General features: G+C 47.9%; 1 protein-coding gene across 3 annotated transcripts in view; it reads left to right on the forward strand.

The window, feature by feature from the left end:
- The window catches only part of SYT14 (synaptotagmin 14), a 1,343,600-nt gene that overhangs the window by 536,802 nt on the left and 779,967 nt on the right, over positions 1–26,831 (forward strand). For 2 of the 3 annotated variants that reach the window (XM_069608509.1, XM_069608511.1), the window contains exon 3: positions 21,524–21,685. In XM_069608509.1, the coding sequence (XP_069464610.1) occupies positions 21,524–21,685 (162 nt within the window). The remainder of the gene's footprint in view (positions 1–21,523; positions 21,686–26,831) is intronic. The other variant, XM_069608510.1, reaches the window with a different exon arrangement.

Raw genomic sequence — 26,831 nt, forward strand, 5'->3', positions numbered from 1 at the left:
ATTTCCCAGCAAGACCTTTCCTGGTACATTCCTCTGTATGCTCACTGGAATTCTGACTGCTGTACCATTGATAGTAAGAGTAACAGGTATTACTGGGAACATGAGAGGTAGGTCATCGGCCAATTTAGTGGGGGCCAGAGGATCTCTGGCAACTTCTTCTGGGTCTACCAAGGTAGAATCCACTACAGTTCGACTGCACCCACTATCCCTAAGAGCTGGGGTATCTACTCCATTGATCAGCACGCTGTCTTTAAAGTAGTGCTTGGTATTATGTGGAATCCTCGCATAAGCCTCTGAGCCTTTAGGCTCCCAGGAACCCATGGAAATTGAAACTACCTCAGCTTCTATCCCACTGGGGAAAGAGTCTGAGGAGAAGGATGCCCCTGTAATATCTTCTTCCTCATAGGAGGAGAAGGCCAGATTAGCAGAGTGGACCCCCAAGGTTTTCACCTTACATCTGGGATCCTTCACATGGTCAGTTGCTCCACAAGAAAAACAAGATCCACTGGGTCTGTTTACATAGGGAGGCTTACTATAACCAGAGCTCTGTTTTGGAGGCTGACCTCCACTACCCTGGGAGTTCTCTTATGTCTTACCCTTATTTTTTCTTTTGTGGCCCTTGTGGGAGGAAGTTTAATCAATTTCTCCACCCTCCTTATCTTTGGACTTTTTTTCCCTCCTCCTGCTTACCAGGATGAGTCTTGTCCTTATGGGACACTCTATGTGACAGCCACGCGTCCGCTGCTATGGCCAGTTTCTTCGGATCTATCTCCTTTGAATCTTCCAAGTGCTGCTTAAGCTCAGCGGAAGAAGAGGCAAATATGTGTTCAAGCATGACAAGACATATCATACCTTCAATAGTAGATACCTTATAACCTTCAACCCAGCCAGTCAAGTTTTTTAAGGATTCAGTTACATAGGATACCCAAGTACCACCTTCTTTCTTTTTGGACTCTCTGAATCTTTTTAAGTATTGGGCAGGAGTCTTTCCAAACTTTAAGATGAGAGTTTGCTTCAACATTGCAAAATCTGCTCTCTTAGATTTTGACATTTCCATAATGGCACTGCAGCCAGAATGGGGCAGTCTGCTAAGTAACCAGGCAATTTTATCAGCATTGTCAACTTGTTGAACTTCACAGGCATACTCAAATGCATTCAGCCAGTCCATAATGTCATTCTTTTCCTCATACACACTGAGCAGATCCTTAGGAAACCTTGGATGAGAGGAGGCCCCAGACCTATGTCCAGGACCCTTGGATCCATTGGCAACCTGAAGCTTGGCCAGTTCCAACTGGTGATCCCTGTCTTTCTGTTTTTCTGCCTGCTCTATTTTCAGTTTGGTCATGTTAAATTCAAGCTCCTTCTGCCTAAACAGCAGTTCTTGCTTCTTGAATTCAAGCATGGCCTCAGCTTCAGTACTGGCAGAGGAAACACTGGACATTACATCCTGCAAATCCTCATGGGTCCCATGAACAAGTGCAGCGACAGAACTGTCAGTTCTGCCAGTAGGAGCAGCCCCACCTCCTTCTGTATTGTCCACAAGAGCTATGGCACTAAGCTGAGCTTCTTGCCAGTCCATGATTCTTTGGATCATTTCCATTTTTGTGCCTTGAGCAGAGACACTTCTCTCAGCACACATCTTTCTCAATGTTTCGGATTTAGAAGCATTTAAAGTTAACAAGGTACTTGTTTCCATACTGTTTGATAGGACTATGGCCTTTTTCAGTTATACTACAACAATTCACTATGTGTCCTGGTACGAATAACTTGAAATGCCTTCACTAGTATGCAACACTGGATACCTTCAGTCCTATCTCACCACTGTACACCAATTTGTTAAGAAGGATTTGTGAACTCTGACCAGGAGGGGCAGAGGTTCAGAAGGCCAACCTAGTTTCTTGGAACAAGGTAACCTCTCGACAAGCCAGACCAATCAGGGTAGCTATGGCAGGCGTTCAAGACTGAGTCCCAGGAGGGGTGAGGGTGACTGAAGGACCTCAATGAGCACACAGAGCAAGGACACTTACAAATTACTTCAGACAGGTGTTATATCAAAAATATAGACACGTTTATTACAAGGCCTTTGTAACATAGACCATAGCAAAGAATCACAGTAACTCTAAGTAAACCAATACATCACACTCAATACAATATATATATATATATTTCTGAGGCTTGTGGAATCTGCTTAGATCACATGCTGTGCATAGGCCGACATCTAGTGGAAGCTGCGGAGTATTACAGTTTGTTTTTCGAAACTCGAAAATGGGCGTCGACACAGGCGTGCCAGTAATACTATCCCTAGTGTGACGTCCACTGTACCCAAGATCCCTCACGCGTCTAGGATCCTCAGATTGTTTTTTTCCGCCATACTGGTCGGAAGCATCTTGCGGAGTCCCCTGGCCTTAGCCATACTTTTACTAATTATTGAAATTTAATATTCTTTATTGACATCCTTCCCCACCCCAACGTCGACCCTCAACAATCGACGACGGCTGGAGAAGACATCGACCGTCGGCTGCTGCACGACGGATCTGGGCCTCGGAAGGCTGCTGGCCTCGGCCCGGGCCTAGTAGGCCGCTGTCCTCGGCCCTGCAAGTAGGGAGAGTGGGGGGTGGTACATACTCTTCACTCTTGGTATATAGATACACTTATATATTTCCTACACTTATCAGCCCGCTGCCTCAAGGTGCGTATGGAGGGTACCCCTTTCCAATTCTGCCCCAAGTGCAACCGCAAATACCCTTGGGTCGACAGGCACGCCACGTGCAATCTCTGTTTGCCGAGGGACCACCCCGAAGCGACCTGCAGAGAGAGTAGTAGGTTTAAACCTAAGACACTCAAGGACCGTTCGACAAAGCGTTGGGCCCACCACGCCAGGCAGGCGGCCATGGCAGCGGAGGGCGCCTTCAGCGATGGCAGCGACGCCGTACTTTCGGACGGCGAGGGCATTACGGCGTCGAAAGACAGCCGAGCGCAGGTCCCCGACCTCGGAAGGTCGTCCGGCAGGGCGGCTATGGGGAAGACCCCCGGCGACGCAAGCGCTACACACCCTACACACACTAAGCACACTAAGTCCAACCGAACCTCGACGACGTATACTTCTCGGAAAGAGGCACAAATAGAACGGTCCGACTCGGTGTCCTCTGGGCGCTCTCGATCGAGATCGCCTCATGACGCAAGGCAATCATCCACTCTTGCCAAGAGTGCCTCGCTCCCTAGACTAATGGAAGTTCGATCGTCGGAGGACGAAGACGACTTCCACCCCCAGGCCGCGCTCCAAGAGACGGAGGCCGCAGTTAACACCAGCGAGGCCCCACGCTCGAAAGACAAAGATACCTCTCCCGATCCTCGACGCTAGGCGTCGAAAGTCTCCGGGGCCTCCAAGGGACAGGGAAAACATTTTTCCACGCACGGGGAGGGGGGGAAACAGCGGAAAGCACATTCTTCCACTCCTGTAAGACCATCCTTCCCCCCTAGGCAGACAAACAAATACAAGTCTACTGAGAGATCAACATCCAGCAAGGGTACCCTTGATAAGTCCCCTAAACTGCCTACTAAAGTCATCCCCTGTTCCAAAGAATGGTCCAGCGAAGACATAGACGGGGTCATGTCAAGGATGTCTTCCTTGGCTGATTTTTACGACAAGAATCCAGAGCATTTCCTCTCGTATGACCCTCAGGGAGCCACACCCTCAGGTTCCACTGATCCCATCCCCCTAAGTAAAAGGGCCCGGTTCGAAAGACCTGAACCCTTCGAGGTACAGCCTTACTCTACTCCATACTCTACTCCACACCCCAGGTACCAAGGAGAGCCTTTCCCTGAGGGGGACCAGGAGTTTGAAATTATGGAGGAACAAACCGGGACGGAATACTATGCGGATGATGAGGACCAGGAGGAGGGAGAAGATGAGCAGGAAATTTACAGAGTAGATTCCCCGGTAGAGAACGAAGCCCCAGTTACCGACTCGCCAGTCGATAACCAGCCCCTCCTTAATGAGGTTCTCGCTCGCGCGGCAGAACATTTTCAAATCGACACCCACGGTGTACAGGAGGAAAGGGACTTCACAGAAGAGTTGGTAGGAGAGAGGAGGCCGGTCGCTCAGACCATCCCTATCCTTAAATCCATCCAACGAAGAATAGATCCGTCCCTGGTGAACCCAAACCTCACCAGAGCAGTCAACCCCAGGGTCGAAAAACTTTTCCGGGCAGCCCAATCTGACCCTCTCTATATAAGAGGACATCTTAAACCAGACTCCCTAGTGATTACCAACACTCGGAAGAGGGCTGGAACACCCTTATCTTCGTCAGAAGCTCCTCCCGACAAGGAGAGCAAGAAACTTTACGGCTTTGGCAGAAAGGTAGCCTCAACGTCCGCCTACCAAGCAAGGATTGCTAACTCCACCACCCTGTTGGCCAGCTACAACTGCCATCAATGGGAAGAGGTCGCGGCACTCATAGCCTCTGCTCCAGAACCCTTAAAGGGCCAATTGGCTCGGATCTCGGCAGAAGGGAGAGCCGTGTCTGGTTGCATATTGAAAGCAATTTTCGACGCCGCGGACAACGCAGGGAGATTGATAGCAGAGGGTACTGTTATCAAGAGACATGCGTGGTTACGGCAGTCGGGGTTCAAAACAGAAACTCAGGCTTCTTTAATAGTCAAGCCGGTCGAACCCGATCTATTGTTTGGGAAAGCGGTCGAAGACGCACTGAAAAACGCCAAGGACGAATAAGAAACACTTAAATCCCTTGGCCAACTAACCAACAAACCCCCTAACCAGAGGGGGAACAGTAATTTTCGTCGCCCACACGGCCAAAATTCACAAAGAGGCAACTATGCCCAGGGACAGGGTACACAGTGGAACAACAGCCAGCAGTCTACCCAAAGTTACGGCAGGGGTAACAAAAGAGGTCGTGGGAGAGGCAGAGGCAGCCCCAACAAGGGAGGTAGCACGCCTCCACCGAAGCAGTGACGCTCAGTTCAGGGTCCCTTCTCACGCAACCCCAGTAGGGGGACGCATTTCCAACTTCACCCAGGCTTGGGAAGGGATCACCTCAGACAGATGGGTGCTGTCAACAGTGTCCTCAGGATATTGTATAGAATTACTGCAGCGTCCCCGGAACCATCCTCCACGACAAAAAGTACACTCCCCAGAACATCAGAAAATCCTTCTCGAGGAGATCGCCATTCTGCTAGAAAAGGACGCGATAGAACTCGTCCCAGGACACCAGGTAAACAAGGGTATCTATTCAACCTATTTCCTTGTGCCAAAGAAAGATTTGACAATGCGCCCAGTATTGGACCTACGGCCTGCCAACAAGTATGTCAAGCCCCAAAAATTGCGTATGACCACGCTACAAGAGGTAATCCCCCTCCTAAAAAAGGGGGATTACATGGCAACCTTGGATATGAAAGATGCTTATTTTCATATTTCCATGCTCCCGGCGCACAGAAAGTACTTGCGCTTCAAGGTGGACAGTCGCCACTACCAATTCAAGGTACTGCCCTTTGGGATAGCTTCAGCACCAAGGGTATTTACCAAGGTACTGGCGGTGGCAGCGGCACACCTACGCAGGGAGGCAATCCCAGTGTACCCTTATCTGGACGACTGGCTCATAACGGGGGAAACCCCAGGAATTTGCAGGACAAACATTCAAAGGACTATCGACCTCCTCTACGAATTAGGCTTCTCAATCAACGAGAAGAAGTCAAGCCTGGTGCCAAGCACCTCAAAACAGTTCCTAGGAGCAATCCTAGATACTCAGGAGGGGTTGACCTTCCCTTCGGAAGACAGAATTCGGAATATACTACTGCAAATTCCACATTATCAGTCCGGTCAACAAATAACGGTACGCAAAGCAATGCGGTTACTGGGCATGATGGCGTCATGCATTTACCTGGTCCCCCACGCGCGTCTGCGCATGCGTCCCATGCAGGAATGGTTGGCGAAACAGTGGTCTCAGGCAAGTGGTCAGTGGGACGATCTAGTGGTCGTTTCGCCAACACTTGTACAGAACCTACACTGGTGGACAAGAGAGAATCTCGCAAGGGGAAAACCCTTTTACGATCCCGAAGTACAGGCAGTGGTGACTACAGATGCATGCCTGACTGGGTGGGGAGCTCACCATCTCCACCACTTAGCTCAGGGTCTCTGGTCTCACTCAGTAGCCAGGAACCACATCAACCTCCTAGAGCTTCTGGCAGTATTCCGAGCGCTTCGGGCGTTCGAGCCCCATCTACTAAACTTGCGGTGCAGATCCGGACGGACAGCACGACAGCCATGTTCTATTTGAACAAGCAAGGAGGGACTCGTTCGCCAAATCTGTCCAAGCTTGCCCAGAAAATCTGGATATGGGCACTCAGACGGAACATCTTCCTGTCATCGCAACATGTTCCAGGGGAGCTCAATTCCCTAGCGGATGCTCTAAGCAGAGAATCCCTCCCAGAAGAACACGAATGGGTCCTTCACAGAGAGATCGTAGAAGATCTCTTCTCTCAGTGGGGTTTCCCCACTATAGACTTATTCGCCACAAGCGAAAACAAACAATGCCCAGGATTTGCATCCAGGTTCCCCCAGCCAGACTCCCAAGGGAACGCCCTGTGGATGAACTGGTCAGGGATGTTTGCGTACGCTTTTCCACCAACTCCTCTCATCAGGAAGGTGGTGTACAAGATGAACAAGGAATCGATGACGCTCATCCTAGTTTCTCCCATGTGGGCGAGACAACCATGGTTTCCACACCTACGCAGAATGGCGGTGTGCGAGCCCATCAAACTTCCAGCCTGGTACAACCTTCTGTCCCAGCAACAAGGTCAGACAGTGCACCAACAACCCAACTCAATGAACCTGGCAGCATGGCTCCTGAAGTCATAGAGTTTGGACATCTCAATCTACCACAGAGGTGTATGGACATCCTAAAAGAATCCAGGAAACCAAACACAAGGCACTGTTACTTTGACAAGTGGAAAAGATTTGTTATTTGGTGCCAGAATAAACAAATCAACCCTGTTGATTGCACTCCTTCCAACGTCGTGACATACATGCTCCACCTGCTGGATGCAGGATTGGTTTTTAACTCTCTGAAAGTACACCTGGCAGCCCTCTCGGCTTACACCACATCCCATAACAGGGTGTCGTGGTGGAAGGTACCAGTAGTTAAAGCCTTCATGGAAGGAGTAAAGAGACTTCACCCTCCTATTTCAAACCCACCGCCAGGGTGGGACCTTAATGTGGTGCTAGCTAAGCTCATGGGCCCCCCCTTCGAACCCATGCATAAGAGTAGTCTCAAACACCTGACTTATAAAACGGCCTTCTTAGTAGCCATTACCTCTATAAGAAGGGTCAGTGAAATTCAGGCTCTGTCAGTGCAGGATCCTTTCTTTACTATTCACAAGGACAAACTGGTTTTGCACACACACCCAAGGTTCTCACCTAAATTTATATCAAAGTTCCATGTAAACCAGTCCATCGAGCTTCCGGCTTTCTTCCAGGACCCGCAAAGCTCGGCTGAGGTGAAACTACACACCCTAGATGTGCGTAGGGCGGTCCTATACTATGTAAACAAAACCAGACCGCTAAGGAAAACAGATCAACTGTTTGTCTCCGTAGCTACAGGCAGAGAGGGAGATCGCGTCTCTAAAGGCGCTATCTTGAAGTGGATTATCAACTGTATACAGCTGTGTTACTCTCTTTCTCAAAAGACTCTGCCTTTTACGCCAAGGGCCCACTCTACTAGAGCCATTGGGGCCACTCTGGCTTTCATTGCAAATGTTCCCCTCGACACCATTTGCAAAGCAGCTACCTGGAGCTCTATTCACACTTTTACTCAGCATTACTGCATTGACACTCATTCCAAGACAGATACACAAGTGGGACAAGCGGTTCTAAGACACCTGTTTGCTCATGACCCTTCTCACATCCCACCTCCTTCTTCTGGTACTGCTCGCTAATCTATGCACAGCATGTGATCTAAGCAGATTCCACAAGCCTCATAAGGGATACATTACTCACCGTAATCGTATTTCTGATGCTTGTATCTGCTTAGATTCACATGCGACCCACCCTTCCTCCCCTCCGAGAGAAGGCGCATGATTGCTTGTAGTCTTACCTTTCTGTCTATCTGCTTGGATTATCTGTACTCACGCTACTCCTCATGCTTCCTCATGTCAGAAAAAATACAATCTGAGGATCCTAGACGCGTGAGGGATCTTGGGTACAGTGGACGTCACACTAGGGATAGTATTACTGGCACGCCTGTGTCGACTCCCATTTTCGAGTTTCGAAAAACAAACTGTAATTCTCCGCAGCTTCCACTAGATGTCGGCCTATGCACAGCATGTGAATCTAAGCAGATACAAGCATCAGAAATACGATTACGGTGAGTAATGTATCCCATATATACAAGACCAGGGGTTCTAAACGGGTGACTGCATGAAATATGCCTACAACCTAGATGTGAAGGAAACTGGCAGGGCAGTTAATCTTTAAGCCCAGTTCAACATCAGTTATTCACCTAACTAAGAGGCAGTCCAAGCCCTAAGAAGAGGGGAGCCTGGTGCTCAATAGTACATGTATGCAAACGCACGCGGTTGTTCCAATGGGCAAAACAGGGTCTCTTCAGGGGTCTGTAGCAGCTCGGGAAGGTGGATGAGGCGATGAAGAATAAGTTCCAATAAATACAAGAAGGACATCCACTTGAAGGCAGAGGCAGTTCGAGAGTTCGGGATGGAGTCGCTATTCCGCAATAGCAGTGGACAGGAGAGGGGCCCCAGGGACCACTTGTGTGTAAAAATGGGCTGTTGCCCTAGGAGCCAGCGGCAGGGGTATTGATTACTCACCGGTCCCTGAGGCAAGGAGACCCCAACTTCAGCAGGTTAGTCCAATTCGGTTGCAAGTTCGAATGCGGCAAAAAGGATGTCTCGGCACCTTTTAGTTCCTGAAATCCAGCGAGGATTCCTAAACGGGACAGTGGCAATTTCTCCGCTCCGGGTGGATGAATCGCCCCAGTTTCACTGCAGCAGGCTTCAGGGGCAAGAGGGTCACAAATGCAGCAGACTTGCAAAGGACGTTGCTGCAGCAGGGCAACACGGTAACCGCGTTTACTTCGGTCCGGGCACACTCGTCTCACTTCAGACCTGGGAATGCCAAGTGTATGAAATTCGGTGTGAGGGTGCCGTGGACACAGAGCTAGTAGTATACCAAGTTTCGAGAGCCTCCTCGAAATGACGGTGGAGACAGAGCAAAGGTCCTGCGTAAACTGGTCAGCCCACTGGTTGGCTCAGGGACACTTCCGAGAAAGCTTACTTGCTGGTTTTGGTAAAGATGCCAAGAATAGTTGGTCCCACTATTCCAATGGGTCGAAGCATCTTCGCAGACCTTCTAAGACCACCAGATGCAGAGGGGTCCCACGGGACGAAAGCGGGCTCAGGGTGTTAGACCTTCCAGCGGGTCACCTGCGGTTTCTCGACTCAGGTTCGTAGTTGCAGGATGCTTGGATCCTATCCTTTGTTCAGTGAGAACTCAGGAGATCGAACTGCTAGTGGTTTTTCCAGCCTCCTCTTATCCAAAGTTCCCTTCGCGCCAAAACAGAGAGGACCCAATAGGAGATCTGCTCACAAACACACACTCCAAACATGGACCAATCACAGACCACGGTGGTCTCAGAGATTCAGGACACTCCAGACTCTCTGGCACCCAGGATGTGTATTGGGACCAGACATCCCAGCCCACATCCTGGAGGCACACACACAAGACATGCAGAAGCCAGCGAAAGTATTGGGATTTGCGGGACAGTGCATGACCAAATAAGGACTGGCCCGGGTCCACTCGATCTGGGGAAGATGAAGGGGCAAGATGGCCAAAGGACAGGACAAAGAACCTCGTGGCATGGCCATTTTGGAGCCAGGCCACCTATTTGTGCCAAACGCGGTTAACGCGGTTAACATGGCAGGAAAGGGTTACAAATAATGTGAAACGATAGCTGCCACCAGTCCTGTCCATGACAAATCTGCGCAGTTCATAATAAGTCCAGCGAGAGTATCTAGGGCCTTTGGAAATGACTATAGACCCAAGTGTGCTGCATGGTAAGATACATTGCACACTTGTTACATGTTGCACAAAAGTTGCAACATGAGAAAAGGACTAAGGGAAACAAAGTCTCCCAGTACTGACTGTTTTAAGGGCATGTCAGTTTCCCCATAAAAAGTGAGTGAAAGCCCAGAGGAGTACAGCTGAAGGCTGTGCTTCTTTGGCAAAGTCAATGGTGTTTAACAGCAGCAAAACGTTTGGGGGTTGACACATGGAGGGAAAAATTACATGCACATATGAAACCTTTCCTAACACTGAAATCCAGGGAAAGGGGTGTGGTGTCCAAAGGTCATGTAGCCAGTAATGTCCAGAGAGTCCTAACGGGTATCTAAGCAAAATCTGCTGCCGATTGGTGAAACAGTTGTGGAATTGTATAAGGAACACCGCTTTGCGCCACAAACCCACACACAACATTTGACATTTATATCTATAGATGAAGTGCCAACCCCAAACCCCTGCAGTAGTCACCAAGGAGTCCATAGGCTTAGATTTACAAAGCACCAAAGAAATTTTCATTCTCCCTGAGGAAAGACGCTTGCTCCCCACAAGCCTTACCTTGGCCCCTACCCAAGGCACATATATTAGACTGCAGAAAAAGGCCTGAGAGCCCCTCAACCAAGAACGAACACGGCCAAAAAACCTGTTCTCTGGGAAGTTGCCCATGTTTTAGCTCACTGTACCTTTCACAGAGGAGAAATATCCATTTGCACATCAGTCTGGCCCCACTCACTTAGGCAGTCCAGTACCGAAATGCTACGCAATTCTCCTCTGAACAAGAGTACCAACAGCAACCCCATACACCGGTTTTGGCCTAGTCAACCCTCATCAGGTGAAGCTGCGCCTCTCTAAGCAGAATGAGCAAGGGATCCACATCTGGACCTTGAGTGAAACCCCAAGTTCCTAAAAAGTCAAAAAAAGGTCTGGGAGCCCCTCTACTGAGAAGGAACACGGCCAAATTACCCTTTTCTTTGGGAAGGTGCCCACTCAGGAGGGTCTACAACCATGTTTTAGCTTATGTTTTTAGACCATGGCCTTATCATCTGTCACGAAGACCCCACAAGTATCCTTCGGATATTCCTCGTTTCAACTACTCTATCGGAGGGAACCCCACAATGTGTTAGACATGCTGACGAAAACGTGGGAAGAAAGAGAGTCCAGCTTACCAATTTCCCAAACCACACAGAAATTGAAATCACATAAGGCCGTGGTAAGTGAACTTGTAAAAAAACATCTGAGTTAGGCCTAAGAACAACAACAGGCAGCTTGTAATAAACGCACTATACCCCACTCCTTTTCAATAGGACAGTCAGTCTTAGTGCTCCTTGATACGATATGATGTGGTATTTATAACGCGCCTGTACACAAGTGTTTCTAGGCGCGACAAGACAAGGATGGGGAAACAAAGGGAGGACAAAATAACGATCTTAGTAGGCCTTGTATCATTCAGATTGTGCAAGTGCGGCGAAGAAGGAAGGGGAAGGGGTCAGTGCAGTTACCTCACCAGTGCAGCCAGCGGGTGGCTCCTAGGTGCAGATAGAAGGGACTGTAGGGTTCCAGATACAGACCCTTAAGTGCTGGGGAGCCCGCAGGCAGTGCAAGGGCAACTGGACATGCAGGAACCTGGGCCTGAGTTCAGAGGGGGACCGGGTGACCAGTGCGTGAATCAATCGGGTGCATCAGCAGGGGAGAGGAAGAGAGAAAGCGGAAGCAAAAAGGAAGGTCTTGAGATGCTTCCGGAACTGGAGGTGGTTCTGCTCAAGTTTGAGAGAGGCAGGGAGGCTATTCCACAGAGAGGCCCCAGCAGAGGAGATAGATCTGCCCCCAACTCTCTGCTTGGAGAAGCGCCTGACACTTAGAGAGTTGGAGGCGGATGAGCGGAGAGCTTGAGAAGGAAGATTTTTGTAAGAGAACATTGGAGGTAGAGCAGTTCAAGGTCCCAGAAAGCCTTGTGGATAATGCAGAGGGTCTTGAAGTTGTTCCTTGCAGCCACAGGGAGCCAGTGAAGAGTTTCCAGTGCTGGAGAGATATACAATCCCTGGGCTTGAGGCTAAGGACAAGTCTCGCAGTCCTGTTTTGGATAAGTTGTAAAGGTTGAAGAGTAGAGGCGGGAGGATTTAGAAAGAGGATGTTGCAATAGTCCAGCGTAGAGAGGACCAGAGCTCTGGAGACAGTGAGCTTCTGGGGGAAAGTGAGAGAAGGAAGAATACCTCTGAGGTGGTGCAGCTGATAGTTTGACTTCTTAGAGACGTCAGAGATGTGAGGAGAGCAGGAGAAGGTGGAGTCGAGTATGACGCCGTGGTTCTTAGCCTCACAGGAATGAGCAGGAAGAGGGCCCAGAGTGGGTTGCCAAAGAGCGAGAGGAAAGGAGGGAGCGGGTGTCCCAATGAGGAGGATTTCAGTCTTAATGGCATTAAGGCATAGATCATTGGCGGAACACCATTCATGAATTGCGGCCAGACAGTCTGGTATGAGAGCAGAAGCAGAGGTGGCTGAGGGCAGCCTGAAAGAGAGCTGAGTGTCATCCGCATAATATTGAAAATTGGAACAGAAAATAGCGATGTGCTGGGCCAGAGGTGCCAGACAGTGGTTGAAGAGCCAGGGAGAGTGGTTAGACCCCTGGGGATCACCACAAGTAGAGAGAGATAGAAGAGAGGAAAGACCCCAGTTGGACCTGAGAGAGCCGGTCAGTGAGAAAGGAGGTCAACCAGGCCAGGGCCTGATCAGTAATACCAAGTTTGTCACAGAGACAATTGAGCAGGATGGCATGGTTGACCATGTCAAAAGCAGAGGACAGATCGAGAAGACTGAGGACAGAAGGGAGATTAGAGTCAAGATTGGAGAGCAAGCCTTCCAACGTCGAAGAGAATAAAATGATTTCCAAGTGGCATGGCCCCTATAAAGTCCTAGAAAAAAAAGGCCCCTTAAAATACCTTATACCCCAACCTGATAGACGCCTTAAAGAACAAATCTATCATGTTAATCTGCTCAAGTAGTTCAAGAGGGACCATAGCCGGCACGCTACTGTTACTATGGCTGCTCTCCTCACAGATGCACATCCTGAAAACACCTTAGATTCTCCCGATCTCTCACCTTCCCAACAGGCAGACATTAGTGACTTGCTGCCTCAATTTCCAGAGTTTGTATTTTTTTTATTTTAGTGTGTTTAAGTCAACAATGTGACTTTTCACATACAGTTTCATGCATCCACACATATCAAAAAAACATATATAACACAGACAACATAAGTTTACAAAATGCAATAAAAAATGAATCAAACCCTCATATTAGGCAGTAATGACTTCTTCAAAAATCCCAGATCGGCTAATATTGCAAGTACCTCCAGAGTCAGTACCCAGAAATCTTCAGTATGAAGCCACAGAGGATTATTTACAAAGCGACTTAAGTATCAATGGCGCAGAACTTCCACCACAGGACATGCAATCATAACATGTTTCAAGGTTTGCTTCCTTTCTTGGTTGCAAAACATACACTGACTGTCAGAACGTTGGTCTTTCACTCGTACTTCCATAATCTCACCTGTCACAATGAAATTCATACGAAATCTCAAAACTGGACCCGCCAATACGGGGCCCCACCCCATTGGGCTCCCCCTAATTTCCCTTCCTCCTGCCCCGACGATATCTCAGAGTCTAACATAGTAAGGTGTTGACACCCCTTTGGGGAAGTACATCAGGTTAGTTCCGAAAGTTTCAGGCGCTGCGGGCACCATTGTACTCTATAGTCCTCTCTGACAAATGAAAGTACCACACTCCATTTAAAAGTAAAACAAGACACGTCATTGTTTATAGCATATGTTGGTCATTCTAGGGCCACAAAGTCCCAGACCTCCCCGATCTGGTCTTGGAGGGTGACAATTTCCACCCCCTTTCATCTTTGCGTGATTAGGAGCATGACAGCAAGTGTGAGTAATATGCAGGCTTTTTATTGTGGTCTAGTAATTCCTCCTGGGGTCCCCCCTTCCAAACCAAAAACACTTTCCCCCTCCGGGGTTGTCAATGCATCCAACCTGAACACCTGGGCTTCTGCATCTTGAACTTTCCTCCAAAAGGGCTCTATTTTGGGGCATTTCCGGCAAACATGGGACCAGGAGCACGTATCCCTGCAACCCCTCCAGCAATTTTGGGAGGATTCTGGAAACATCTTTTTCAGCCTGGCCGGGGGGGTAATAGCATCTATATAATCTTGTACCATGCTCTCTAGAGCTGCGAAGGCTTAGTCAGTTTAGGAACAAGTCTCCACAGCTTCTTCCACTTTTCCCAGGGTATTTCCCCCGCCTGAGTTTTTTTTCACATTGTCCAATGATGGCCATCTTTTCCAAGGGTTAGGCTCATGCAGGTTTTTTTTACAGACCTGACATAAAACCCCGTAACCCATGCTGGGTAGTAATACACTTTTCAAGGGATGTAAGCCGGCGGAGTGTTGCATCTTTGACCGCCGGGCTTGACAGCTAATGTTCGATCTGAAAATATTTTAGCTTCTCCCTTTCATCTAGGCCAAAACTCTGCTTGCATTCTGCAAATTACTGTATTAACTGCCCATGGAACATGTCCCTCAACCCCTCCTGTCTGCCACTTATGGAATGCCCCAGGTTTAGAAAAATCGGCATAAATGGGGAAGGAAACGAGGTAATGCTGTATTTTTTGCCATTTTATTCCAGGTATCCGCCACCAATTTTGTGATGGAGCTTAAGTACATATGATGTGGTATGTCTGGTTTCAAGAGCCAGAGGACATCTTTCAGTTCGTGTTTAGTGACTGCCTGGTCTATGCCCACCTATAGCTTCCAATAGTTCCCTGCGAACAACTCCCTTATAATCCGAATCTGGGCAGCTTTGAAATATAAATTCGGAAGGGCTAACCCTCCTTCCTTCTTAGGGGCTTTTGGGGGTGGTGGCTGATCCTGGGTCTCTTGCCTGACCAAATAAAATTGCTAGTGAGATTTTGTAGTTCTACTAAACAACTCTTTGGTATGTTTACTGGTAGGGCCTGGAATAGATAAAGAAGGGAGGGGATGATGACCATTTTAATAGCGGCCAATCTGCCCACGCAGGATATCTGCAAAGTGCTCCATTTGTGGAGTTCGGCCTTGATAATAAACAGGATCGTGGGGAGATTTGCATTGTACCAAAGGTGAGGACGCCTTCAAAGTGCCGCATCCCCACCCCTCGTTAAATTTAGCAACTCTGATTTTGCTAGGTTGATTTTCAGCCCAGAGACAATCTTGAAGTTGATCAAAACCCCCTTGACTCCCTCAGTGACAACACCAGGTCTGTGAGTGTGAGCAGCATGTAATCTGCAAAGGCTGCCACCTTGTGTTGGGCACCCCCTAAGGGAATCCCATGAACTTGGTTGGATTCCTGTAAAGACTTTAGTAGCGGTTCCAGGTAGATTGTGTATAATAAGGGTGAGAGGAGACACCCTTGTTTGGTGCCTCTATTCAGGTGAAAAATCCTAGATAAGGGGCCATTAATGAGGAGCCGCGCTGGGCGAGATTGACAGTTGGCCTTGATGATCTTAATGAATCTCACCCCCAAGCCCATCTCTTGCATAACTTTAAACATAAAGGACCATTCCACCTGGTCAAAAGCTTTTTCAGCATGAAGGCAGAGGAAGATGGCAAGGGGTTGAAGTTTTGAGTGCTTTTTCTACCAGGTGGCCAATTCTTCTTATATTCCCAAAAGTCTGGCAGCCTTGAATAAACCCTGATTGGTCTGGGTGAATCAAGTTGGGAATGAGCTCTCCCCTCATAGTGGCCTTTAAGGTGTCCCACCTGGTGCTCTCCCTTGTGTCTTCCGGGCTATTTAGGTAAAGAAATCAGGTTATCTTGTCTTCCATATCCTTCCTAATAATGGGATCCCTTATTAAGTCTCCTGAAGTCCTCCACCCCCACAGGTCTGACTTTTGTCTGGGAATTTGCAGGTCCATAGTGACCACTGCGTGGCCGGCAATCCTCAGCGGCGGGCCACCTCAGTACCCTTAATCTCGCCTAGTAAGGGAGCTGAGACCCACACATTGTCAATACGAGAATGGGAGCTGTGGACATTTGAGAAGAAAGTGAATCCTTCCTCCCCTCCTTGTACCCTTCTCTATGCAACTCACCGGCCCAGGGCCACAAACATTTCCTATAGTGATTTAGAGGCCACACCTCCCTTATGGGCAGCCCCTCCTGAGCTCCTACCTGACTCCCGTGACCAATCCAGATTAAAGTCTCCCATCATTATGATGCTGCCCTTCGCGAAGCCTTCCAGTGTAACCAACAAGTCTTTCAAAAAAGCTCCTTGCCCCATGCTAGGGGTGTAGATTGAAGCTATCGTATAGGCCTTCCCTTCAGCCTCCCCTTTGACCATCATATACCAACCCCCTCTGTCCGCTTTGGACTCCATAACTCGCAGGCCCACACCATCTCTGAAGGTGAACGTGATCCCATCCGTCTTGTTGGAGGCCGAAGCATGTATACCTGTGAGAAACCTTTAAGACGGAGTCTCCCCTGGTCCTTCTGCAGGAGGTGGGTTTCTTGGAGGGCCAACATATCTGGTCTAGATGCCCTAGTGAACTGCTCAAGTTGTTTTCCTCTTCAGAGGGGAATTTAAGCCCCACACATTATGGGTTGCCCACTTAAGTTTGTGATCCTTAGTTTCTGTCTCCTCGAAAGTCCCATGACACTAATGAAGAACCAATGCCACCTTCTATAGAGCCCCGCAGTGCAAAACTTCCCCCTTCCCCAAAGTCTCATCGTGACCCCAAACTCCCTCAACAACCCCCTCATACCACCGCTGACACTGGACTCCACTCCCGGGACACCCAACCCCCCCCCTGCTCCCTCCTTCTCCACCTACATTCTCCCTACCAGGCCCAGCCACCCTTGCGGTTATCAAGATGTACAAACACCCACTCCTCCTGCACTCCTCCGGCTAATGATAATACACAAATACTGCCACCCCTCCATGTTTTCCCCATATTTTCTCAGCAGGTCTCCAAATAAGTTCAGTCAGGAGGGGTCATGGCATCGGCGTCCCCTCTGTTTCTTGGCAAGGGTCCTCGTTGTAGGGTTCTCTTTCCTCTGTGGTTCCCCGCCGTCCCCCATTCCCAGGGCCTGGGTCTGGTGCGGGCTTCGGGTGGAGGACATGAGCCCTCCTGCTCATCCTGATCGAGGTCGAGCTGGCGTAAAGCTACACCCTCCTGGGTAGATGTAATGCATCTTTGCTATCCTTCCCAGTCAAACACCAGTCCAAAGGGAAATGTCCATTTGTATCGGATGTTCCTTTTGGATAGCTCCAGAACCACAGGGCCCATCAATCTCCTCTTTAGCAGTGCACTTCCCGCTAGTTCTGATACATTTGGATTGGCACTCCGTGAAATTGCAACGGCTCCTTAGCCCTCGCTGCACAGAGTACAGCTTCCTCCTTTGTGTAGATCGTGAATGCCGCCAGGAAATCTCTTGCCCTACCATTAGGACCGATTGTCACTCAGTCAGTTCTATGGACGTGGTCCAGGCCCACTTCTTCTGGTGTTATCCATCCTAGTATATCCTCAAAAATCTTCTGGACCTGTGACTTAAGCTCCTGGTCCGCCACATTCTCTGATAGGTTTTTTTTATATGTATGTTGATCCTTCGCTACCTATTCTCTAGATCTTCCATTTGCAGTTCCAAGTTCTGTGTGGTGGTATTCAGCCTCTCAATTTCTTCACTGTTCTCCCTGGAGTCCATTTCAGCCTCTTGTTGGTCCCTTTCTAGGAGGTCCTTTCTTTCACCCAGATGGCTCACTTCTATTTTCATCTCAGCCAACGTTGAGTTGAGATCTAAGTGCATCAGCTGTAACTGGTCCTGAAAGGCTTTTGTCAGGGAAGATTGTAAGTCTTTGAGGTCATTGTGTAGGTCTTACTGTGAAAGGGCCTCCCCTGCTGTCGCTGCAACGGGTTCTCCTGACCCCGCCATCCTCTTCCCAAATTTTGTGTTTACTCTGGTTTCTCAAGGACCCCATAGGGTGGGAAGGGTGCCTAGAGGGTCCCTTTTGTCGGAAGACTGTGGGATTTATTGTGGCTTTTGACATCCAAATAGATCTGCACAGGGCCCGGGCCGCTTATTTTCAGGGACTGAGACCAGGGTTAGAGGTCCCCTACTCGCTTCCCTGGATCCATTGAGGCTCTTCTAGCCCCTCCACAGGGGCTGCACGGTTGCCACCAGACGCTGTTCCTCCGGATAGGGTACCCCCTCACCCCTCACTTTGGGCCAGCCCCCGCCACAGTCTGGCCCTGTCCCAGTGTGTGCGAGGAGTCTCTCCAGCCCCTCGGGTCCCCCAGAGTTTGGCGTGCTTATGGCCATACTGGATCTCTCCTCCGGCTCTTCCATATGCCCAAGGGCACGCAGGTTCATGGCAGACTGCTCCCAGGTGGCCCAGACCACCCAGACTCTGTAGTATCAAGGGGTTCAGAGTCTTATCTTGGTTTCAGCAGTATCTCCTGTAGCTGGGCCCCCCAGACCGGTCTGTGCCCTCTCATCTCTCCTCCTAGGCCCTCTGGGTGGCTGGCTCGGTTCCAATTCTGGTGTCCATGGGATGGGGAGATCTCCTCTCTTCGCTGCAGCGGTCCGACCTGCCGCTGTACCACTGCAGATGGCCCCCCACAATGTGGAGGCCTCCCGCTAAATCCTCATCCCTGCGACCATGAAGGCACTCAGCTGCTCTGGATACCACCACTGCATGTCTGTGTAGTGCACGGGCTTGTTCAATGCACAATCCTTTACTAGCAATAGGGGACATCAAGAGCTTGATGGTTGCTATAATTGGGGACCAGGCTGTGGATGTGTGGGTTAAAGCTGGGTATATGGGAATAAACCCTGGGGCCAATGCACATGATGGATCACCATTCAACGGAATTAGAGCACAGGTGTGGGATGCGCTACATAGGGCATTCCCAGATACCCCTGATTTACAGTCCCTGATACAGTGTACAAGGGGCGATGATGAGGATCCAGCTACATTTATTCTTAAAGTCCAAGAGATATAGAGAGCTGAAACAGGAGGACGGTGGGATCATTCAATACCATTTTTCTATTTTATTGCAAAGCAGGCCTTGCCAAAGGAAATGCAGAAGACACTAGATAAGATTGTGGGTATCGAAGTAAAGAGGTGGCCGGAGATACAGGGTATAATAGTGCACCATTGCAAAAGGATCAAGCATTGGAAGAGGGAAACAGCCCAAAGTAGGCTCAATGTCTCCTAAACCCTGGTTCATTCTGGGCTTGACTATTGCAACAGCTTCCTCCTCAACCTACCTTCTTCCATTCTTCTGCGCCTTCAGCTAATCCATAATAGAGCAGCAAGACTTATCCTTGGCCTTAAGCCCAGGGGCCGCATCTCTCCTGCCCTAAAATGTCTCCACTGGTTCCCGGTCGCTGCACGGATCAAATTATAATCCCTCTGCATCATCCACAAGGCTGTCTGGGGCCAGGGACCACACTATTTGCAACTCTTGCTTACAAAATACTCTCCTTCAGACCTCTACGTTCCTCTGCCACCAACTTGTTGTGTGTAAAGCGTTTTGCTAAACAGAGAGCAGGAGGCTTCACCTTTCCCAGCTGAATCCCTCCTATGGAACAGCCTCCCCCTCCCTGTGCATCTTGAGCAGGACCTTCTTAAGTTCCGTAAGCACCTCAAGACTTTCCTCTTTTCCTCCTCCTTCCCTTCTTCCTTCCTCTGCTAATCTCACAGTTGCTGTGATTGGTGTTTTTGACCCTTATGCATCCTTGGAGACCCTGACCACTCACACCCAATCTCCCCAGCTTCTCTCTACCCTCAGCAATTGCCTCGGAACACCCTCTGCACTGGAGACTCAAAGTTTTCCACCCAACGTGGCTCCTGGCCATATAGCATTTACCATACCTTGCACTTCATATGTGGCTCACCCTCGAACATGGACACCCCAGCACCTACCCCACTGCCCTCTCCCTTGCTGCACTTGCACATTCTAAATATTCACAAGGCATAGTAGGTTTGGCCGTCCCTTCCCCCCATTGTATTTCTTGTATATTTTCATTGTACTGCAATCCCATGTTCCCTTCCTGTTGCCCTGTGGGCGTTTTGAAACAACATGTATTTGCTGTATAAGCGCCTAACAAGCAAACAATAAATAAATAAATAAAGGCGTGAGGTGGGGGAAGCGAAATTGGTAGAAAAGAAATTGGCAAAAGTTGTTGGTCAAGCACCTGTGTCGACGCCTGTACAGGTGGAGGGGATGAGCACCCAACAAGTTGTGAAGGGGGACAAGGGGGCGAAGGGAGACAAGGACAGTGGGGTGGGGGCAAAAGTGGCAACAGGGAGTAACGCAGAGAGGAAGAGGGGGCTTCTGAGGAGCAAAAGGAGGAGGATTTGGCACCAGAGGGGGTGAGTATGAACCATCACAATGTTGGAATTGTTCAAGGGGGCACTTTGCAAGGGAGTGCAGGAGTAGAACCGCAATGGGGTACAATGATGGGCCACAGCAGCAGGGCCCGGGGCCCCAAGGGCGTTTGCAACAGGGTCAAGGGTATCAGAAGCAAGGGTATCCACAAGGGCAACACCAAACGTATAATCAGCAGCCTCAAGTATCTGATATACAGGTACGGCATCCGCCGCAGCAACAGCAGGATGGGATGGCCCCAGTCAATAGGGTCCAAGCAGGACCACAACCCTCTTTGGAGGAGCAACAGTGATGGGGGTAAACCCTTCTCGTTCCCCGGAACAAACACATATCCTGACTAGGACAGCCCACAGAAAGCACTCGTGTGTCCATCTTGTCAAAGACCATCCACACTGAAGAGGAACCCTTGGTGGGGGTGGGGATAGGAGAAAAACAGTTCATATTTATGGTGGACCCAGGTGCCACGAAATCGTGAATCATAGAAGGGAATTTCCCATTATCAGGAAAACATCTCCACACCCAGGGATGCTCTGCGGATATTTCCAAGGTTCCATACACTGAGGAGCTGGACATGAAGGTGGGGCGGGCTCCCTCACTATACTCTGAAAGCTCCCCTGTTAATTTGCTGGGCAGGGACTATATAATTTACAGATCGCAGTATAGTTTTCTCCACGCCTGGGATGTGCGCAAAAAGGGCATGCTGATAATACACACAATGACAAGGGAGGTGGTGGTTCGCGGAACTCCCGTAGACCCGAACATGTTCATTTATGGTATTACTGTGCTTCTGGAGGTGGTGCCTCAGATTGCCAAGCTTACATATGTACTGTAACGAACCTGGCATTATTAAGGTATGACTTTCTTTAAAAGTCAAATCCTTCTCCCTGCATCGGAGTTATAGATTGATCGCTCACTCAACCGCCTCTTGAGAACGGAGACAAAAAATGAAATTGTATCCTTGTTCATAGTAATTTCATAACACAAATATTTCAGTGCAACTTTTTTCATTTTATTTCAGTCTCTCCAGAAGCTCTTGGGTTCCTGACAGCAGTTGCATTGTTTCTTATGCTCATGGTGCTTCTTTTTCTCTACATTAACAAGAAACTGTGCTTTGAAAATGGAGGATATCAAGGTCTAGACTCCGAACAGAAGGATCCAAAAAATTCAAAAGGTAACATTTGTAAGTATTATATGTCTATATTACATATTTATTTGACATTACTGTTGAAGTTCATAGTTTTTGCTTTGTTTATCCAATCAGAAACAACCAAAATAAACATGAGTGTATTGTTGAGCTAGTAATAGTCAGTTTCTGGGGTCTAACACACAAAAATGTAACTGGGTTGTGTCTTTACACCAGGCAGGGCAATCCCATTTGTGCTGTATGAAGTACTGGAGTTGTGACTGTCACATACCTGTGCACCACTAACCAAATGCTCTTTAGTTGCAACATGGCATTAAAGTACTGCTGTACTTTTCATTTTGCCCGAACCTTCCATGGTAGCTGGAACACAACATCCCACTGCAATGAGCGACTGTGGTGTAGCAAAGCTGGAGCAAAAGTGTTGCACAGACAAGGATCGACTTTAGGGTTGCCAAGTAGCTCTTTGCAAGTTCTAAATCATATTTTGCTAGTTTGAAATAGGTATGGGTTGCATGTACAGCTACAAGCTTAAAAGTCTGGCTTCCATATGTCGTCTGGATTCAATGCTGTTGTTTGCTTGTGTCACTTGTGTTGCTGCTGAGGTTTGCTGAAGTCTCACAACTTGGTTTTTGGAGGCGTGTTCTCCTTATCAGTGTCTCACCACCCCCTATCCTACCACTACAAAAAGGGACTACTGGACTGTCCTCATTGTTTCCTCTACCCCACCTATGAGCCAAACATGTATTCATTGCTATTTTTGCATATATCGTTGCCGTTACTATGCATTGGTTGTTTATCTTTGGGAGGTGTGGCCAAAACAACCAGCTTAACCACTTACCAAATCAGAAGGTGAAGCAAATAAAGTTGCAAACATAAAGGAGGAAGCTAATTGCATCAAAAACATGATTTTCTTTTCGGATGACAATGTCAGTGCTGCCACAAAGAGGCATATTTGAGTGTTCGACCCTCTGAAACTGGGCCCCCTTGTATACATGGGGCAGAGCATGGGATCTGTGGATGGCTCGGTCCTGGACCCAGAAATGAGGTGAAGCCCGGCATGGGTATAAACTTCTTTATTACCCTCTACAGTATTCTGTCCCGGTCTCTAGTAGCCCCTCCTCTTCCTCCCACATTCCCTGTGTGGTTCCATTTCCTTCAGGCCCTTATGGTTGTACCTCCTTTTAAGGTGCTCTGCCGAGTTCCACGTACAACAATGAGGACTGGCTAGCAATATTGTCCTTTCTTGCTGACCTAATGCATATTACCACCCGGCACGCGGGTGGCAGCCAATCAGGCGCAAGGAAAGTGGGCTGAATCTCCCGATGTAAGCCCACGTTCCAAGCTGCCTGATGGCTGCTTCCCCCACCTGCCATCTTCCCCCCACTGTCCCTTCCCTTTTTTCTATTTCCCATACATGCCAACCCTCCCGATTTAGGCGGGAGACTGGCAATTTTTCAGTAAAAAATATTTCTATTTTTCACTGTCTCCCGCCTAAAATAACTATAGCCCCAATGCATTGCCATGGGGAAATGTATGCCTCCCGATTTTCCTGTGGAAATCTCCCTCCTGGGAGCGTCTGAATGTTGGTCCATTGTGGACGCCATGGAAATGGAAGAGGGGCTCCATATAGAGCCCTGCCATCTATATCCATGGCGGCCATCTTACTGAAGTATTTAGAGGCATCCCCTTCATTGAACCAAATACAAGGCTCCCAGCATACCAGGTATAACGGGATTGGCAACCCAGGGTGCTAATTGCATTAAGGCCCTCTCCGGCAGGCCGGAACTGGTGTTATCGGCCCAGGAACCCTCGTTAAATGCCATCGCTACACTCAGGCCTTTAACTCGGGACCCGGGTCCATAACACCTGATCCGGTGGGCCGTAGTGGGTTTTAACATTTAAGTAATCTCACATGGATTCTGTAATGACTCAGCAGAACGGAGAAACATAATGTTCTAATTTGTACACTGGACTTCTGTACTCTCTGATTGGAATGACGACATTGTAGTGTGTGTGTTTGTGTCTGTATGTGCGCACAAGAGCAGTGTATGATTTCAATAAGGGACCAAGGGCAGCAGCAGAAAAGTATTTATTTGTTTCTATGTTTTTGTGGGGTCAGAGATGGATCCTGAAAGAGTAGTGATTCTGACAAGAATGATATGTAAACTGGTGCCTGGAGAGGCAGCAGGGTCTGGTCCTCAGGGTGGAGGCAGGAGGATCCACTGGAACGTCAAAGCTTGAGCTTGCCCCTCCCAAAACCGAATAGTACGCTATCCTCCTGAGATGGCTGTGTCCCCTCTGCATCCTGAAACATGTTTTTGACTTGGTGCGCCGCATCTATAAGTTGTTCCTTGATTTGTCCGATACAGGGAACAAGGGACACACATCTGGGTACACCCATGCCAAAACTGGTCTGGGGTTGCTCGATCTGCTCTATGGTTGATTATCCTCCTGTGCAGAGGGGACATGGCGTGACACTTTGAACTGTCCTGCTTCTTATGGGGGCGGATCCAAGACGAACATGCTTATGGTTGGTCGCCTTCTCTATTGGCACAAAGCACAATGGCAAAGTGCATGGTGGAATTCTCAGTAGTTATGATTGATTCAAAACCATCCATCCATCACATTTTGGCATTACATTACCCCAGCATCGACAGATACAACACAGCCTAGTCATTTGAGGCTCCTGGTGCAGAACTCTGTAACCAAATGTGGCGCTGCAGTTTCCAAACCCAGCAAGCTAGATTCATATGTCCACAGGGACCTTTTTTTAATTTACAGCCACGTTTCCTCCCACCATTGCCGACTTGAACCATCATCTCAGATTATGTGTTTCGAAAAACTGTCTACCGCTTCTATACTTAAACAAATGTTGAGGTAAGGGGCAAATTATTCATATAAAAAAAGAGGTCTGCAGCGATTATATCGAATAAAAAAAGAACTAATACATTAATAACTAATATTAAAGATCGAATTTCTTTAATAACTAATTAAAAAAAATAACGAATTCGACTGACATTTAATGACAAATTATGCATGTTAAGCTCACTGCCTGTAAATAGTTATATAATTCTAATTTTGGAAATGAAATGCAAATTGTAATAATATATTTGTCCATTGTGTGTCGCTCGCGTTCATAGGCGTTTTTATTGTACCTTAACTGGAAACTGTTATATGCCATTTCCTTCAGTTTTTCGGGTGCGATTGGTTGTGTTAGAGGACTTTCCTGGATTTTTACTGGTTTAATTTTTTTGGAGGCCAATGGATACTTTATTTGTGGATTTTTCGGGATTCTCTCCTGGATCTTTAACCGTTTTTTGTGATCGGGCATGGTTTTTTGCACTTTGCTACAGATTGGATGACTTGTTTTTCTGATGTTTCTGGATGCCTATTTTTCAGGGGTTTTTTGGGAACTGCTTTTTTTGGGTCAGTTGACGTTCGTTTGGATTTGGTTTGATGCAGCGTTGAAGTCTACATTGGTGAGTCATATTACTTCTTTCATTCGGGTTATAGTTGGCTAGGCAATGTGGCGAGGATGCACAGTGAAATAATAAAGTTTTCAGTTGTCGTTGAAAGCAGTTTAGATCTTTTTGTAGTCTTTGGTCCCCAGGAAGAGAATTCCAAATCTTAGCAGCTTGGACAGGAAAAGATTTTCCCAGGCTACTGGCGAGTTTGTTGGCTGGTGTCCTAACCATGGCTAAAGTGAAACAGCGCAAAGTTCTTATAGGTTTGTACATGGTCACATGGTTTTTAATGTAACAGGGGACGTTGCCATATAAAGCCTTGTGCACTACATTGCAACTTTGAATTTTAGTTGTGCATCAATGGGTAACCAGTGAAGTTCTTGTTGGCTGTGTGAGATATATTCTCTTCTAGCCTTCCCCTTAACAATCCTCACTGCCTCGTTCTGTATCACCTGCAAAGCCTGTGTGTTTCTTTGGTGGGCCCCTATTAAAAGGGCATTACCATAATCCAACCTAGACAGAATGGTAGCACGGGCAACTATGGCACAGTTTGGTTCAGAGAGGAACGAACGTAGATTCCTAAGTAGTCACAGGTAATGGGGATCGTTTTTAACAGTCTGGTTGACATGGGAGTTGGAGTCTAAGGCAGAGTTAAGATGGAAGCCAAAGTTTTTACTTTCTTGGAGAAATGGATGTGACAGTCGTTGATGGGGAGAGACACATATCTAGAATCAAGTTCGGAGCAGGCATGAGCAGTACCGAAGGTAAGCAGTTCGGTTTTATTGCTGTTAAAGCACACCCAATGCCGAGTCATCCATGTTTTAATGTGGTTATAGATGGTTTGGAGGGAGAAGGAGTCTAGGTCATAGTCTCCTGACAGTTCCAGTACCAACTGTGTGTCATCGGCGTAGTTTCTAAAAAACACATTGAGATCCACCAAGAGGTCACACAGTGGTTTGATATACAGGTTGAAAAGTAATCAGTAAATGCATGCTCCCTGGGGGACTCCACCTACACTGGAAATTGAAGGTGAGATAGCGCTGTTCTAACAAACTCTATATGTCCTATGCAAACGAAAGTATTGAACCTACTTGATGGCATTATTACTGCTTTGACCAGTGTTGCTGAGAGGTTGCTTTTTGGTTTAGTACTTGAAGTTAAAAGCCACACTTTGTAGATAACATATTGCTTCCAACTTTTAAAAATTAAGCACGCTTTCCTTTAATCAACTCACTGAATCTCTATTTTCTTTTTCTATGTTTTCCTGTTTTTTCACATCACACCGCTTGTGCAATCTGCAATTCTGTAAATGAGTGTTTATTTCTCAAATGTTTAATGAAGCTCTATAGTGTCAGATTAATTGTGCTAAATGTGTGGCGTGGACTGTTGTGCAAGCCTTCCATTGAATTGTTTTGGGGTTTTCTACAATGCTGGCTAAATAGCAATTCCAAATACTTTTGTGAAATTTGTCATGGTTGGCGTTCGTTGTTTTATTCGTTATTTTTTCACCTTCACATTGGCATCCATTCAATTCGATTTTATTGCATTAGTTGTTTCAGTTTCGTTACTTTTGCCATTCGTTATTTTATATTCTATTAAATCACATGTAACCAAAAAAGAGCTTCATGAATTCTATTTTAGAGTCAGAGGTACAAAAGCAATGAGGTAGTGGAGTAGTAAATGATATAAGAATGTAACTCCTTGGATAAGAATATGGT

The sequence above is a fragment of the Ambystoma mexicanum genome, chromosome 4q (assembly GCF_040938575.1).
Source record: "Ambystoma mexicanum isolate Mex_15411 chromosome 4q, UKY_AmexF1_1, whole genome shotgun sequence".
In the NCBI taxonomy this organism is placed as follows: domain Eukaryota; kingdom Metazoa; phylum Chordata; class Amphibia; order Caudata; family Ambystomatidae; genus Ambystoma; species Ambystoma mexicanum.